The following is a 17,371-nucleotide window of genomic DNA, read 5'->3' on the forward strand; positions in this document are numbered from 1 at the left end:
TAAATTGATAAAAATGAAGCAAACATGTGGTATACGATCAATACTTCCATAAAACTTTAAAAGAGAAACAAACTAAAATGGAGGAAGATGTGGTCTACCAGGAACGGGTCGAACTGGGAACAGGACTGCTCGTCAGGACGGTTACTCCAGCAGGGTGAATGAAATGGGGAGGGGGCAGCGACATAATTTGGCTGGTCTGTCTTGCAGGAATTGGTCAGTATCAAAACTACAAAACAGTTCGGCAGAGATGCCAATATGCTGCAGCAAAACGTCCGCCATCTCGAGCTGGAACTCAGCTGGAACTCAGCTGGAACTCAGCTGGAACTCAGCTGGAACTCGGGCTGTGTACGCGTACGGAACTCGCCTGTACATACTGTGAAAACGGCTGAACATACTCGAGAAATTGGCCTTCAAGAGATGCCACGTCCTACTCATTTGAGGTCAGGTTGAGAACTGGGATCAATCTGATCTCCTTGATCTGACATTCACCCAAAAACAATGGCATTGTGGTGCAAAAAAGTGTTGTAAAACCTGACATGAATTTCACACAAGCCTCATGGGGAAAGGTGTGAGGCGCCATCACCAGGTTCATGAATGAGAAATAGAAGAATGTAGCCTGTCTGTTCGCTTGCTAGGAAAACAAACTACATGTTTCTAGTGACTATAACAGTGTATTTTGCTTCTGAAAGATGGCCGTTCTAAGTCAGTTAGATCCTGGGAGTGGCCTGACTATGTGGATTTGGTACTGCTCCGCCCACCCGAGGAGTTTGTTGGGGTCCCCGAGGGCGGCTACAGTGAGAACTTACTTTGGTATGCAATCACGCGACACATCACATATCGCTATCAAAGGAAAAGGCCGGTGTCATAACGTTGAGAGATCTTTTGTCGGCCTAACAGCAGAAGGCCATTTTTTTGCATATAGATTAATCGCCATCGAGAGAACTGTTATACGACATGGTGTGAATTAATACCTCCCGCGAGGCATTCTACCACCCTCTTGTATTAAAGGCCACATTTGTAACAAGGAGGTTTTATCCTTGATTGTATTAATAGGTAACGGCGGAATTTTGATATCGCAACGTTCACAGACCAAACACCCAACGAAAGCAGTAATGATTACAGACTTCAACCCCCGTACACGCCCGACAACACGTAGAAACTAAGTTTTCTATGCTGATCATGAGTCTCCGTGAGGTGAAGATCTCATTATGGCCCCAGGTGTATTATTTTAGACGTCATTTTTATGTCTAACAAATGAGCGCTCGAAATCATTACAGAAAGTTGAGAATGAACAAACAAGGCATAGCCACAAGTGGGAAGTAACAGAACATATCACGAGACAGATACATTTTAATATACAAAGGAGGTTTCTTGTTGATACAAACGTCCGGTGAGACACAATAGAGGCACGCCTGCGAATGTGGTGAAATTTCACCAAATTGCACTATTTTGTTTTTTCGTCTGCTTTCATTGTATGTGACCCCGGTGGTGGAAAGACGAAGTTAGCCTGGCCAATCCACGGTAGACTGGATTCCAGGTTACTTTTGGACCAGCTCGATCTTCATGGATTGCAGCGCCGTGATCTTTACTGTTATTTGCTTTTGAATGTATATTCCATTACATTATTTTGTCGTACCCAACAGAAACATACTTTCTAAAGATACTTTGCTGCACCTTAAGGTGTTTGATACAAACTGCCCCAAGTGCATAGTAAACATGAACACACTCTTCATGCGTTGTCGACTTACAGTATCTTTGGTTTGGAATGTGGTAGTCACCCTTTGAGTCGGTGTGACAAATGGGCCTGTCATGCTCACGACTCTCTACACATACACGACTTATTAGCCCCAGGCAGGACTGAGTCCGGCATGTTATGACAAATTTTCCCCTTTTTCCTTTTATTTCTATGTTGTAGGACCATTCGGTGCAAGCCGGGCTAAGAAAGCTACGAGAGGTGTGCCTCGATCACAACATTCATGTATATCCCTTAAAGATGAGTCGACCGCCTGATCAAGGCAGGCACGCAGGCGAAACCCAACAAAAACATACTGTATTGTCCAAACATTACGTAGTATAGCTTAAAGATACCTTGCTGCACCTTAGGGTGTTTGATACAAAATGTCCAAGGTATAGTACAGTAAACATGAATACACTCTTCATGTCGTGTAGACTCAAACATCAAGATGTTCTCGAGATACATAGCAGGACTGGTCTAACCATTTTAAAGCTAAGGGTACAAACCGACGTACGTGGAACTGCGAGTGCGTGGTGTCTACGTGCCACAACTGGTGCTGGTAAACGGGCTGCTAACTTCAGCTCGGTCTTGCAGATGGGGCATTGTGGACGGTTATAATTGTTTAACTTAATTCAAGGTGAAATATGGTCAATGAGATCAGCCGTGTTGTATTTTATAAGGTCAAAAGTCACATAACAGCGTTTAACGGTTCATTTCTTATGGAATCCTATACTGGTCTTCCCATAACTGTTGTTAGGCATAATTTGGAAAGATGTAAATGTTTTGAAGAAATATTAGACAAGTAAGAGAGGACGTCCTAGTCACAACGAGGTGTGATTAGAGGATGTAGTGCCCCACCGTTATACACATGGTTTAGCGTTTCTGTGTTTGTTCTGATCAGAATAAATGCGTTACTGATAACCAAAGGCATCCATGAAGGAGGGCCTCGAGGAAATAAGTACCACATAATCGCCCCCCCCCTTCACGGAGATGTAAACAAACCGCCACTGATCATTAGAACAGAACCACTCACACTCACAGAACAGAGCAGAACCATCGCGACGATAATCACGCTTACCCAAAAGGATGACATGTCTCTTCCTCCTCCTGACATAACCTTAAACTAAGATGCCCCATCTCATGTTCTCCCTGGAGCGCCGAGCTTCCGATATTAAAGGGCCCCGGCCACCCACGTCACCAAGCGGCAAGCGGGGAGATGGCACCCCGTGGCCGGCATGGGCCCGACGAACACGTGTCCCGGCATAGGAAGTAACCCTTCAGATTGACGTAAACCCGACCTCACTATACTTCTGGGCCTCCAAAACGTTCATCGCTAGGTCGCTGCACGAAAACGTTGACGTATTGGAAAAAAAGCTAGCAAAATAGGGCCAACGTCCGTGCCGAACCAGCACCTTGATTTGGTGCAGATTTCTGATGGGAGGGAGAGGCAGCAAGGCTATACATGTTGGTTTTAATAATGTAGTTTATTTGCAAGTTCTTGCCCGTGACTAATTGCAACAAGATGCATACAGTTGATTTAGTAAACATACATAAAATTATTTGGTATAGATAACAACGATGTCAATTGTAATCAAAGGAATATTCTATCAAAAATATTGACTGCAGTGAGCTACAATCTACGCATATGGGGTTTGACTTCTTTTTTTGGGGAAGAAGACGATGTACCCCACTTCTTCTATGATAAGTGGGTTATGTGACGTTAACAGCCTTATAGTTTTATTTCGTCGGTAAGCGTTTCGATGTCTTTGTGTGTTTTGCATACCTCTTCATCTTTCCTGGTCATTGAGAGGCATTTAGCAATAAAATGTATTTCGTCTTCCACCGGTTTTGCATTACAATGATTACAGGTTCTTTCGCCCACGGGTAGCTTTTTGTACTGCCCGCTCTCTATTTCAAGGGGGTGGGCGCTGATTCTAAGTTTGCATATGGACGATCTGACCTCGATATTACCAAGTGACGTTAAATAAGTTTCCATTGAGTATCCCTTCTTTAGTTTCTTAAAATATCTTAACCATTATCTATAGACGGTCTATAAGGAAATGTCTGTATGTACAATTGCTTTCTAACACAGGTTAGCTGTGACCACTGTACAATAGATTTATATATACACAAGTATAGCATTGAGCGTTTGTTTTTTATAGTGATTTTTATACACTGAATATATTTTTATATGACAACACACCGCCATTTCTCAAACATGACCATTTAATCGGACTCAGGTATAGCATTGAATGTTGGTTCTTCTAAAGAGAATAAAACATTGTCATCAAGTGACAAGTCTGTGTATTTAAGTGTCATTCTTCCCTTGTATAGGAGTGAGATAGAGCCAGCTTAAGATTGACCGCCGCAACTTTTTCTGAGCACCTCCCGAGGGCTAGACAGCGGTTGTGGGGTGAGAATCAATACATAGAAAAATGATAACCGTCTTGTTATATGCGAGAGTGGGTGAGGGGGGGGGGGGGTTCAGGGTGTGACCCTGCGTATCTCTTCGCACAATGCGCGAGTGGTTTGACCGTCTGGGGACACGGGTTCTAGACGCATACAGACAGCGCCTGGCACGTCTGGGCCACATACCGAGCTTCTCAGTTAGATACAAAGAGAAGATCCCGTCATTAATTTGCACGGCGGCATCTTGCTCCAATCAGTTGCAGATGCCACCGATACAAAGTGGTACTGGCATTATCAAAAGACAATACCGTTCAGGTCTGGTGAATGTCGTGACCCAGGCTGTTGTTATTATCGGCAATGGGTTTGAGAATCTTGATAATACGCACGCGTAGACCTGACGTAAATTTTAGGTTTAAGCACACGCCGGGCATATCAGGTGACATACAAAAAGTGATGTTAGGCTGACCACTGTACAATAGATTTATATATACACAAGTATAGCATTGAGTGTTTGTTTTTTATAGTGATTTCAACACAGAATATATTTCTATATGACAACACACAGCCATTTCTCAAACATGACCATTTAATCGGACACAGGTATAGCATTGAATGTTGGTTCTTCTAAAGTGAATAAAACATTGTCATCAAGTGACATGTCTGTGTATTTAAGTGTCATTCTTCCCTTGTATAGGAGTGAGATAGAGCCAGCTTAAGAAATGGTAGCTTACGAGGTAATAACTCATGTAACCCATACATTGTGGATTACGATAGGTACTCAGAAAGAAAATAAATACTGGTCAATTGCAATGTACGAGTGGTAACTAGTACGCAGTCGTGTTTGGGTTAATTTTGAGGTCTTGCTAGATATCTCTTCGCACAATGCGCGAGTGGTTTGACCGTCTGGGGACACGGGTTCTAGACGCATACAGACAGCGCCTGGCACGTCTGGGCCACATACTGAGCTTCTCAGATACAAAGAGAAGATCCCGTCATTAATTTGCACGGCGGCATCTTGCTCCAATCAGTTGCAGATGCCACCGATACAAAGTGGTACCGGCATTATCAAAAGACAATACCGTTCAGGTCTGGTGAATGTCGTGACCAAGGCTGTTGTTATTATCGGCAATGGGTTTGAGAATCTTGATAATACGCACGCGTAGACCTGACGTAAATTTTAGGTTTAAGCACACGCCGGGCATATCAGGTGACATACAAAAAGAGATGTTATCGACAATGAACAGGTTAGCTTTGACCACTGTACAATAGATTTATATATACACAAGTATAGCATTGAGTGTTTGTTTTTTATAGTGATTTTTATACACAGAATATATTTCTTTATGACAACACACAGCCATTTCTCAAACATGACCATTTAATCGGACACAGGTATAGCATTGAATGTTGGTTCTTCTAAAGTGAATAAAACATTGTCATCAAGTGACATGTCTGTGTATTTAAGTGTCATTCTTCCCTTGTATAGGAGTGAGATAGCGCCAGCTTAAGACATGGTAGCTTACGAGGTAATAACTCATGTAACCCATACATTGTGGATTACGATAGGTACTCAGAAAGAAAATAAATACTCGTCAATTGCAATGTACGAGTGGTAACTAGTACGCAGTCGTGTTTGGGTTAATTTTGAGGTCTTGCTAGATCATTCTACCTATGTACTATGTATATCTTATTTCCCCACAATAGTTACAGCGTGTCACAATATAGACTAGTTCTTTTTGTTAAAATGGCAATATATTCGTGTGTGATTGATACAACACATGTTGGTGTGTATCTGCATACAAGATGAAAGGGCAAAGTCCTTTATTTTTGTATCTAATTAGAGTAGTATAAACCTCGGAGATGCAATGTCTAGTCACATTTTGGAAAAAGAAATAAGAGGTCAATATAACCAGGACTGTTCCCGGAGATACTGAATTTAACATCGCCCAGTATATGATGCATGATCAAAAATATCAACTAAACTACCCGATAAGCGCACCTCAGAGAAGACGGTACAAGATATATCTATTGTTTTACGCTTCGTCAATAAACAGGAAACATTGTAGCCGTTAAAACTTAGTACTAATTTTTAAGGTAGGCATGAAAAAGTTCCGGGTTATAATGTTCTGATTCGCTGCTATTGCATTTAGCGTTGTTAGGTTGCAATATACCCATCGTAAAATAGATCCTTTTTGGTTACATTTCAATCCCCGTTTTGAATGCTGTGACTATATCGTCCCCGCTTGGATAGTTAAAACAAACAAATCGGGCGGTCCCTGGCCGTCGTCTGGACATCGTCTTGGGATTGGTCACCGTGCTGACGTCAGTCTGTAAACATTGACAAATAGGAACTGCACACGTACATTTTCCAACCAATGGCAGCCCTCAGAATAGCGTCAGTTTGCTTCCCAATAAAGATCGATCACTGACTATCTAGTCAGGCGGAGATGGCGCGGCGGACAAGGTCGGCCGAGTTAGACGCGGCGCTTCAACTGGACAGTGAACATGCACAAGCGACTCAATTTCGGTGAGAGTACCTTGCTAATGATAGCATGTATTATGCGTATAATAGATACGTCACAAGTTGTTAAGAGTGACTAGAGCTAAATAAACCGAGAGCGTTACGATGTGAATCGTACCAGGTGGATTTTGGGACTGTGTGCTTGGGTTGAGTAACACTGCCAACCTTAATCTCGTGGGCCCAAATCTTACCCCAAACCGCCCGAGACCTTGGTCTTCAAAAAGTCCGCCAACATCACGTTTCGGCAAGATAAAATATGAGTCCCATATTAACGGCATTATAGTTTTGGCATTTTTACAGCGTATTGTTGTGTAGGAATTAGTCTTCATCTGTGACCTTGTTTCGCCAGAGTTTTTTGATTTTGTTTAGAGAATATCTTTCAACGTGGAAACTTCTTGGCAGTTTGTTACTCATACCACATGTTGTTTACGGCACAACCAGGCACAACCCTTTTGTTTTTGATCGGCCGAAGATATCAGAGCTCCATGAGGCCCTCCTGTGGAATTCCATTCGCCACCTTGCCGCCGCCGAACAACAAACGCTTCTGTTTCTCGTGGTCATATTCATCTGTTTCCCGTGGTCTTAAAGTAAAAGATACGATTTGTTACCGGGGTCCCCGTTCTCAATCATCTTTTACTCTGCGTTTCACTCACCCTTTATCGTCTGTAGACTAGTACAGTCAAGCACGTATCCACAGTTCTATAGCAATACTGCTGAGCACGAGTCGTCAATTAACCGACGATTGCCGGAACTGCCATACTCCCATCCGTCCTCCGATCGCCCGCCGTCTTATCACTCTGACTGTAGCCAAAACGGTACCGGTAATCTGATCACCCATTGTCCTCCAAGCAGTTTAATAGCGGTGAGCGTACATGTGACTTATTTCATTCTGTCTTATTACAGGCAGGTGATGATATAGCCGATGTATACAGGATGCTTTTCCAATCACCTTTACCACCCTTCCACACGTAGAAGTTGGATATCTCTTGCAAATGCAGCCGTTTTACTTGTATGATGGACGAAATATTCTGTATACTGGTTTACGCAACCCGACGTAACAGTGTACTGCATGTTAGACCCGATAGCCGTCGCTTGTGGCTTTTAAGCCGACATGTATATTGATATTGTGATGTGCCTTCGATCATGCGAAGCCAAGCCGAGAAAGAATATTTTGTGTCATTATTTCTTATTCACGGTGGTACAATTTATTTCTGAAACTTCTTTAATGATTCAAAACTCGGGCTACACCAAAAGGTAAATGATAATGCACTTTTGTGCCCTTTGGTTATAAGAGAAATAGACCTCATCGGTCAAAGTAACAGCACGTTAGCATCACGAGTATTGTTGTCTGGCTGCACAAGCGTTATCGCCGGTGCAATGAGACGAGTGGGAAAAGTCTTCGCCATGCATTCGGTACGTCGTAAGTTCGATCCCCGGCCAATATAGTATGACGTGTTAAATGGTCGTGCTAATTTCTCAGCTTAGCACTCAGCATTCGGGAAAGAGTATGTAATTTGAACACACACCACAGCCAGTGTCCTGGCCCCCTACTGTAGTAATTGCATTTGTTTGGCCCAGGGTTACTCCAAGAACATGGGCGCCGCCCTATGCACCATGGAGCGGGAAGGACTTTGACTTGACATGACAATATAAGCGCTGTAATTCAATATGTATGACTTTTGCTATAAATTATATCTGAATTACTTTGATGCCTTACATCACTACCGACGGCCTGTAACTAACAGAAAACAACACTTTACCGATCCAGACATACAAAAGTTGCTTAGTTAGTATCACTATTGCAAAAATACTTCATATCAATCCTTTCTCACAATCTGTCCCCACAGGTGAACGCCGGCATGACAACCCCCAGATTACAGGAAGAATCGACTGACAAGTACACCCCTTTGTCGCGATGGTTTGGTAACCAAATGAACATCACAACAATAAGAAAAAAAGGGATTCAAGCGTCACACAACCATACAAAATGAAATAACAGAAAGATATGAAATAAAAACCTTCAAACGAAACAAAACAATCCTCATACATACACGACATCATTACGCCGAATGGTCAAGCAAAAAATATAACTGACCCACAATTCTACCCTAACGATACATAATATCGGGTATTTTGTTTAAAAATGTAATGTGATGTATACTTGATGGTGAAACGAGTATTAAAACAAGAAATCCTGGTTTATAACATCGGTCACGTCATCTTATTATACGCCATACACAAAGCAGACTAAAGTCACACACAAAAACAAATTCCCTAGGGAATACCCGTAGAAAATACCCGTAGAAAAAAATACCCGTAGAAAAATTCCTCGCATGCCTGCGGAATTCCTAGAATTCCTGTCAAACGGTCGCACACTATAAACATTAGGCTCGCCCCTGAGGCGTCGCCAAAAAAACAGAATCCCGCGTAGTCTTACAAAGGCACCATGTATTTAACACTTTGGTAACAGATTAAGGTAAACACTTTAAACATTTGAGGTACTGAGGATGCATATGTGTAAAGGATACTTTACTTATTTGCTTCTTCAGTCTATTAATATGATTAATGTATATATGTATGATTACAACATGATGGTGCTTTTCAGTTTTACGACTAAGATGTATTTCTTAGATTGCTCCGACCGAATTCAAAAGAATTAACCCTAAACATACCATTGATTTTTCCAAACCTTTGGTTGTATTTCGGTTGTCTGAAAAGGCTCGCGCAATTTCAAGAAACACTTAAGTCAAAAAAGGTGCTATTTCCCAAAATATGATGAAGCAATGAATATCTAATCAGCTTCTGAGAGAATTCCACTAAGTCTTGTAAGGAATTGCGCTGCGTTTGTTTGGTACAACAATATCATACTCACTAACCCTGCGTTTCTATGCGTGTGGGACTAGTCGGTATTTCATCATACACATATACTATGAAGTAGTATGCATTTTTTTTACTAACGTTAGATTTCTTTCTATTAGAAAATCCCCCTGCCTTGTAAAGTTTATGGATTCTTGAACTATCTATGAATGTCAGAGCTTAGTCTTACCGTAGAGAGTGGTTCCGTCGAATCCTGGCTCGCAACCAGTATAGCCAGCGGTCCCGCCGAGCCCTGGTAGGCGCCCACCGTAGTCAGTCGGCCCGTCGAACCCCGGTCCGCGCCCGCGACCCCCGTAGTGGTCTGGAGGTTCCGCCGGTGGCTGGCCAACCGGCAGGAGGGCGTCACCCCGCTAAAAAGTGAGATATCAATAATTAGTTCTTACAATAAACTCTTCGTCGAGAAACTAAAATCATAGTACAAATAATCATATATAAAGAGATCTACATAATACGTTGCAAAGGAAAATTGTTGATCTTAGCATGCACACAAATGTAGCCTAAATATTTTTTGAAAAATTCCTTGTTTAACTGTGTTTATAACGTACAAAACTAAAAGATTTTCCTGTATCTTATTGCTAAAATAATTACGTAAATAGTTAAAGACTCTATTCAAGAAGAACAGTTTGACACCTGCAACATGTATAATTTGCAAAGAGGTAGTACAACAGGGAATACAAAGTTGAAAGGAACGTTTGAACATATGTACGGAGAGAGAAATAGTACTTACCAGCGGCGGAGTGCGCTTTTCCTGTCCGTTCGTTCCACGCACGGTACAGCGGATGCGTCCCGACGTCAGGGGCCGTCCAGAAAACGACCAACAGTCGCTAGAATAATGCGTGAAGGAAATAGAATTAGTTCACTCCATCATGGTATCGGGCCATGTTTGATTAATCAGTTTTAAACAGGAGATTAAGATTCAACATAGACTTAGGACCGGGTCACATACGTCGTGCTATCGTCGTACGATTGCGAACTGATAACGTTCGTGTAATAAACGTGCATGTACCCTGGAAAGGGTGTCTCATCAGAGCTTTGTTGGCGGTTGGTTCGGTCACAACCAGTTTGAAAATTCTACTTCTTCAAAATCGTAAGACAATGAAAATAGCTACAACAATGTGAATGGCATTGAAACGTACTGTCTTGAGCAAAATCGCCATTTTATATGCAGCTTCCTTGGTAATAACTAACTGTAAGAAAAAATACAATAAAACTCACACGAAATTTGTGACGAATTTTCAAAATGCGTCGCAAGAGAGACTTACCGGTGGATCAGGCGGCGGTGGTTTGTTGCTCTCATTTTTGCATCTTGTGTTGATTGGATCGTAAAAATATCAGGTTTTGGTTTCTGCCCCCTTCCTACACAGGTTCTGATTTTGTTATGAACACGCGAGTGGCAATGCTCAAAATTCCTTCTCCGTAACCATGGTAACAGCCATACAGACGTCAATCAAACCAAGGACTAGGAATATACATTATGTGGTGGGAAAGATTGATATTCATGTTAGAAAATTCTTAAGAGGAGCGAAAGCACATTTACAGTTTACTTATCAATTATGGGAGACCAACGGACCGGGAAGGATTGAGTGATGGAGAGAGCAAAGCTACAGAGTGGCATGAGAACAAAATAGTGCACAGGACAAATATCTATGGATTAAAGGAAAAGTCTAACGCACAAATGCACACACACATGCACACCCGCACACACACACACATGCACATCCGCACACACACACACACACACAAACACAAACACACACACACACGCACACACACACACACACACACACACACACACACACACACAGACACACACACACACACACGCACACACACACACACACACACACACACACACATACACACGGACACACACACACACACACATACACACACACATAATACACACACACACACACACGATATAGACACACACACACACAGGCACGTGTGTACGAAAACATTTACTACGTCTTCAATTTCATTTTTTTCTTATCCTGAAATTTGAAACAAAAATAATTCCATTTGTGCTAATGACATTTTATCAGATTATCACTTATACGATCAGCTTGTACGAGCAGGGTTATTCTTCTAAATTGTTCCTCCCATAATGGTGTTCAACACAAGATTTCCTCTCAGACAATTACAACTTCATTAATAGAAGAATCTCAGATTGTGAAAAGCTCTTGCGAAAACCACGCAGAACACATTTGGAAGGAATTCACTTCTCAAACATCAAAGAGGCCAATCTCGCCAGGGAATGTTGGGAATTTCTCGTGAAAACAGTTGTGTTAAAATTTGATTGTCTAGATTTCGTAGGCCTATACAGTTGTGCGCATACGGCTTAAGGTAGCAGACACACATTTTTCGGTCTATGTGGTTCTCTATAGTTAAGGGCGTAACAAACGTCGACGCGAAAAAATATACTAGGATGCACTTCAGGAATACTAAAAACGGATATTTGTTAGTTAAGGGTACAAGCCACAAAATATAAAAAAAAACAATAAATCTTGTCGGCGTATCCCCCTAGCTCTCACGCCCACTTTGAAACGCCACTCTGCGGGGGTCACATAACTGCAGCCGGCTCACACTAGAAAGGAAGTTGTGTAATGGGCGCATTTATACACGAAAGAGACAATTTTCACAATTTAAATCATACAGTCTCAAAGTCGACACATTGTTTGACCACATCTCAGGATACATTTTACTGGCTCTCAGGGCTTTCTACCAAGCCTTCATCAAGTTTATCCGTACTACTTTGTGTACCCGAGTCATAGATCCACGGGGGTCGCGCATAAATACTGTGTTCAGCTACCTTGAACGAACTTGGCCTTGGATTTTCTTTCACTCATACAACAAAACTAGTAAGGATGCCGAAAGTGCCAAAATCTTCTAAGGACAAAAACGAAGCATAGGAACAACGGATTTGCATAATTTAGAATGCACGTGTGTGTGACTATGACGCTGATGCTTGATAGAGATGTACTTGATTAAATTATTCAAGAACTTAACTTGCATATTAGATTAGAAAAATCAATATTTACAGTATTTTCCACAATACGACTCAATAATATGTAACATAGTTTTTAATGGTCGTTGATACACATGAAGTTAAAATCTACTGAATTACACTTGATAAAAAAGTATTTTTCAAAACTTACTATAAACATATTGCACATAGAAAATGACGGAAAACGTGTAATAATAATGTTTTTAAGTCTAGGGGTGTCCAGCTTTGCGAGTTTAAAAGTTTGGCAAGGTAGCTAAGGTACAGAATGTGGGAGTCTCCGTACCGGCTGGTTCTGCATTTGATTGTTCTGAACATGTCCAAGTTCCATGTGATTCTGTTGTGGATGCAATTGTACAGTACATAACTGTGGTTGATCGCGAGAAGCTGAAATAACATTAATTCATGTATGAATGTATTGAGAACCTTGCATATCAACGAAAGCTTTTGAGGCATACTTTTGTACTGTTTTCATTCAACATTTGGGTATCGAACTATCCAGTTAATGTAAAACGTTTCTGGTATAGGAACTATGTACACTTTGTTTCAACCAGAGGATGCATAGATACAAGACATGATTCTACACAACAAGTCATTGTTCATGGACCACTAACGTTACAGCTCGTCTCTGCCTCCCCCACCCTCAGGGTTGTTGATGATACCGATGATCCTGGCCGGACCCCCGCTCCCCTCCCCGATCTTTAGCGGTAGAGCGTACACAGTGGCCCCTGTGGGCGGAAGTTTGTCCATGTTGGCGACATTCTCTAAACCGATGATGTCTGCCTCGCACAATATCTGATGTGCTATAAAGTTCTGGAAAGACATAAACAATAAACGTTTTAACTGTTGAATTTTTATCATATTTTCCTTGAAGGATATCACAATGTGTGGTCTCAAGAATTATTAATGTTCAAGCGCCATATTAGACGTAGGTTCAATCAATACAATTTGTCGATGGTTCCAAGATGGTGGACCAATGACGTCACAAATCAACATGGCAGCGTAAATAATGGCTGAGTAAAACACAACAGATTTTAACTTCGCTAAGCGCAAGTAAGGCCAGCAGAAAAAAAAACAGCATAAACTACTTTTTTTTCTCATTAGTAGTAGCAGATGTGTAGGTTTTCATTACTGATTATGACAATATTATCCTCATTTGTATGATTTTGTCCAATTTGTGTGATGGTCTTCGTTATTCAAACTTCATGGGATGAACTACAGAACTATACTATTGTATTCTCATGTGATCTCGTTCATAATTATATATGCAGTTGATTTGCATAGTAACAGCATGGTCCGTACCAAAGTAATAAGAAATGTATTGAACTAATCACCGCGCATTGTCCAGAACTGAGAGATCCGGTGTCAATGCCGACAGCGTGCATGCCTCTGTTCTGTACCAGCCAACGGGCGCCCTCTGGGTCTATTCCAGGGAAGTGCAGCAGGGAGGTGTCGGTAGTGTCTGTTCCCAGGAACTGGTGTTTGTTCGGCCAGTACTGCCCCCAGCCAGTTCGAACTGGCGTAAGATGTAAGCAAAACGTTTCCTTATATCTTGCGATCTTTTCCAATGTCTATCTAATGTAGAGTAACATTCCCAAGGGTGTAATTCTAACAGAATATCTTGGAGGTCCCAATGTTGTGCCCTTGACGAAAGGCACTTTGCAAAATTTCAGACCCTTCTTCGGAAATGTGTCCGCAGCCTTATCAGAAAAAAATAACGTTATCGTAAAAGCATCGACAGGGCCCCGTCGGGATGCTAACTGCACGCTACAAAGATTGATGAATCCGCCGTTCTTTTCCGCCGGGTACCGCGAGGGCTCTCGGTGTGCTCACGATTAGCCCACGGCGTTTATTTGTTACCGGGTCCCGGGTTAATTTTAACTCCGATTTAAAATCATCCCAGGGCACGGTCATGCCCCCAAAAAGCTCGGTAGCCACGAGGGGCCATGTAGGAATGACAGTTATTGCATTATACCCCATAGACCCACCTAGCACGATGGCTCCGTCAGGAATCCTGCCGTTCTTCTCCTCCCAGTCCTGGAAGTCTTGAGCCGTTACCGTGTAGTCCGCGTTGTTCTTTGTCTTGTTGGACACGTCCAGAACAACAGCTGGGCCCATCAGACGGTCTAGTGGAACAGCGTCCACTGGAAGGCATTAAATACTGTTGAGTCTTTGGGTGGTAATCTTTAACATGTAGCAGGAATGAAAGAAAATATACTTATAATTCGTGTACACAAGTCTCATATTAGCTAAGTAGCCTTATACGTACACCATTTATATAGTCCCAGACTTCAGAACATTTTCTGTAAGGGCAAGTGATACAAGCCTAAAAGAAATGCTTAAAAAATTGATGTTAAGATTATGCGTTCCTATTGTTCTTCTAGCATAATGTAGATTACTTCGATGTTCACATCGTCATATGGCGTAAAATTTATCATTTTGTAGATAGTAGTAAGGTCAACCAACCAATCAAACGAACGGTCTTAAATGCAAGCCGTGATCACGAAATCTGCGAAAATTGTGAAGACATATCTAGGCCGTTTTAGCCACAATTCCTTTTTGATAAAGTGACCAAGTGGTTGTCGCCATATTGGAGTTCCTATTTGCATTCTTATGAATTGTATTTTTAGCTGAAGCGTTCATATCATTTTTATGTCATATCGACAATATTTTCAGTATGCTTCCTCTGGTTTCTTCTTTGTGTTGTAGACATTTGGACGTCGTTATTGGACAAGGGTCATATGTCCTGGACCAGATGATTTGTTGATATGCAAATAGGGACACCAGCATGGCCTCAGCGTTGACATCACGTGAAAGACCATAATTTTGATCCACTCACTTCGCCACTTGTCTTTGCAGAAGTGCGCAGGCGCGTCCACGTGCGTGCCGCTATGTTCGAACCCCTCATAGGAACTGCTCTCGTACCAAAAGCCTTTCGAATGGTAGCCTCTATATGTATCTGTGAGACGGAAGGGTTTCCGCTTAGGCCAGTTCACAGTCGTGTCGTCCAAGGTGTACGTCATGTCAATCACCTGTGGGTTGCCTAGCAACGCTGCACGGCAGACATCTCTCAAGATGACCTGTGCAGAAAAGATGTTGTCAAATGCGTAGCAGCAACAAAGACATTTCACCAAACTTTCAAACTAAAATTGAAATGTCTTTGCTATAAACACAACTGAGTAACTAAATATTGTGGATTAAGTTAGTTTGCTATTTTTCTGGACATACTTGACATATTTCCAATTATTTTGACTCTATAATACTCTATATGTTACATTTCATACATCATATTAATTTTTGCTACTAAAACTACTGTCTGGTAATTGTTCTGTTGCCTAACGAATCGAGTTGACAACTCGCTTTGCGTTAAGTTTTTTTATACCATACAACTTCTCTTGTCAATGATGGTCCAATCATCATGTATATGTTTAATTTCCTGATGTTTCGCTTCTTGATATGATTGTCGCAACATTTGATATGTATTTCTACATGACGATTTATATGATTTGAATTATTTCATTTGCACTGGAATGAGTGTTTGTTGTTAATCTGATAAAGGGTTAGGATTTTACTATTGCGAATTTCAACCGATCCTAAAAGGTGTCCCAATGCTAGAGCCAGAATTACGGAGCAGCGATTTTCCTTCTCCACATATCTGCTTAAAATTCTACTTGCGTTCTCCTTTTTGTCCGTCCTTATTATGTTGACCGACCCGTTAATCATCCCTATTGACCATTATTTCAATATTTACCTTCGCGAAGGCTATGTTTTCATCTCTCCGCCTGTGTACACGTATGTGCACAATGTGTTTGTTTGCGTTATCATAACGAAAAGTCGTAGATTGATTCTAATGATAGTTGGTATATTGATATGATGTTAGGTGATAGTGACCTCATTTCATTCATATCCTCATTTCATTTCTCTCTTTACCTCATACCTAGGTCCGAATCTTCTCTGCGTGATTTGGCTATTCGGTACAATTGTAAGTGAATTAGGTACAGACTTAATTAGACTGACACTACTTGAGATTGTAAAACGATAGAATCACACGTAAATTTATGACCAAAATATGAATTGTCGCCACCCATGCATTGTGCAGAGGACGTTACCGGTAGATCATTTCACCAATGGTCAATTCATGACCTTGTTTTGTGACGACACAAGTAAATAATATGTTACATCACGGTCAAAGGTATACCTGAATGGTAAAAAGGCACACATCTTTAAGCTTCCATTGTAGCTTCTGTAGACCTTATTATACCCTAGCACGGTTAAGCAGAACCTATAACTACCAAATTTCTGGGGGCTGTATCAAGTGGCCTCCAGAAAGGGTCAACCGTCCTTATTGTTTTGTTAAAGGCAAAACAAACCCTCCCCGATGCTATATAGCAACTTTTCTCCACATGGCAATCTCCTGCATATGCCATGTCCACGACAGTTTCAAGAATGCTCTCACATTACTACTCGTGCGACGAAAGTAGAAACCTACCGCCAAAACCACCAGGGTGCTGTACAAAATCACCTTCATGTTGTCTGCGAGTCAGGTTTCCGGGCATAACATAACAGGAACACAACGGTCTAATGGAATTTTCCATTTGTGCGTAGGGGGAGGGGATCACTCTTAAAAATTTCATTAAATTGTTTATGATCATATCAACCACTTGTCCTTCCCAAAAATCTGAAAAGGGGTTTGATCAGACTATATAGAACCTAATATGTTGTGATGCTACACACACATGCTTCTGAGAGGAGAAGACATTCATTTGGTATTTACATGCTACATGTATGATTCCGTACTTTGACCCAGTAACCTTTTCTTTTCTAT

At 41.5% G+C, this 17,371-nt stretch overlaps 1 protein-coding gene across 1 annotated transcript; it reads right to left on the bottom strand.

The window, feature by feature from the left end:
• Nucleotides 1-11,774: 11,774 nt before the first annotated feature.
• On the bottom strand, nucleotides 11,775-15,997 carry LOC118412854 (isatin hydrolase-like). Its single transcript, XM_035815897.1, has 4 exons — nucleotides 15,386-15,997; nucleotides 14,535-14,690; nucleotides 13,881-14,062; nucleotides 11,775-13,359 (listed from the first exon to the last, which is right to left on the bottom strand). The coding sequence occupies exons 1-4, from the start codon at nucleotides 15,567-15,569 to the stop codon at nucleotides 13,162-13,164; spliced, it is 720 nt and encodes a 239-aa protein (XP_035671790.1). The 5' UTR covers nucleotides 15,570-15,997; the 3' UTR covers nucleotides 11,775-13,161.
• Between the last annotated feature and the right edge of the window lie 1,374 nt (nucleotides 15,998-17,371).

The sequence above is a fragment of the Branchiostoma floridae genome, chromosome 4 (assembly GCF_000003815.2).
Source record: "Branchiostoma floridae strain S238N-H82 chromosome 4, Bfl_VNyyK, whole genome shotgun sequence".
Lineage (NCBI taxonomy): Eukaryota > Metazoa > Chordata > Leptocardii > Amphioxiformes > Branchiostomatidae > Branchiostoma > Branchiostoma floridae.

Excerpts from the sequence above, each read along its gene's own strand:
- LOC118412854 (XM_035815897.1), bottom strand. The coding sequence starts at position 15,569 with ATGACGTACACCTTGGACGACACGACTGTGAACTGGCCTAAGCGGAAA. Across the intron at positions 14,063-14,534 it reads TGACGGAGCCATCGTGCTAG|TTCGAACTGGCTGGGGGCAG; the intron begins GTGGGTCTATGG and ends ATCTTACGCCAG. Across the intron at positions 13,360-13,880 it reads TCAGTTCTGGACAATGCGCG|AACTTTATAGCACATCAGAT; the intron begins GTGATTAGTTCA and ends ATGTCTTTCCAG.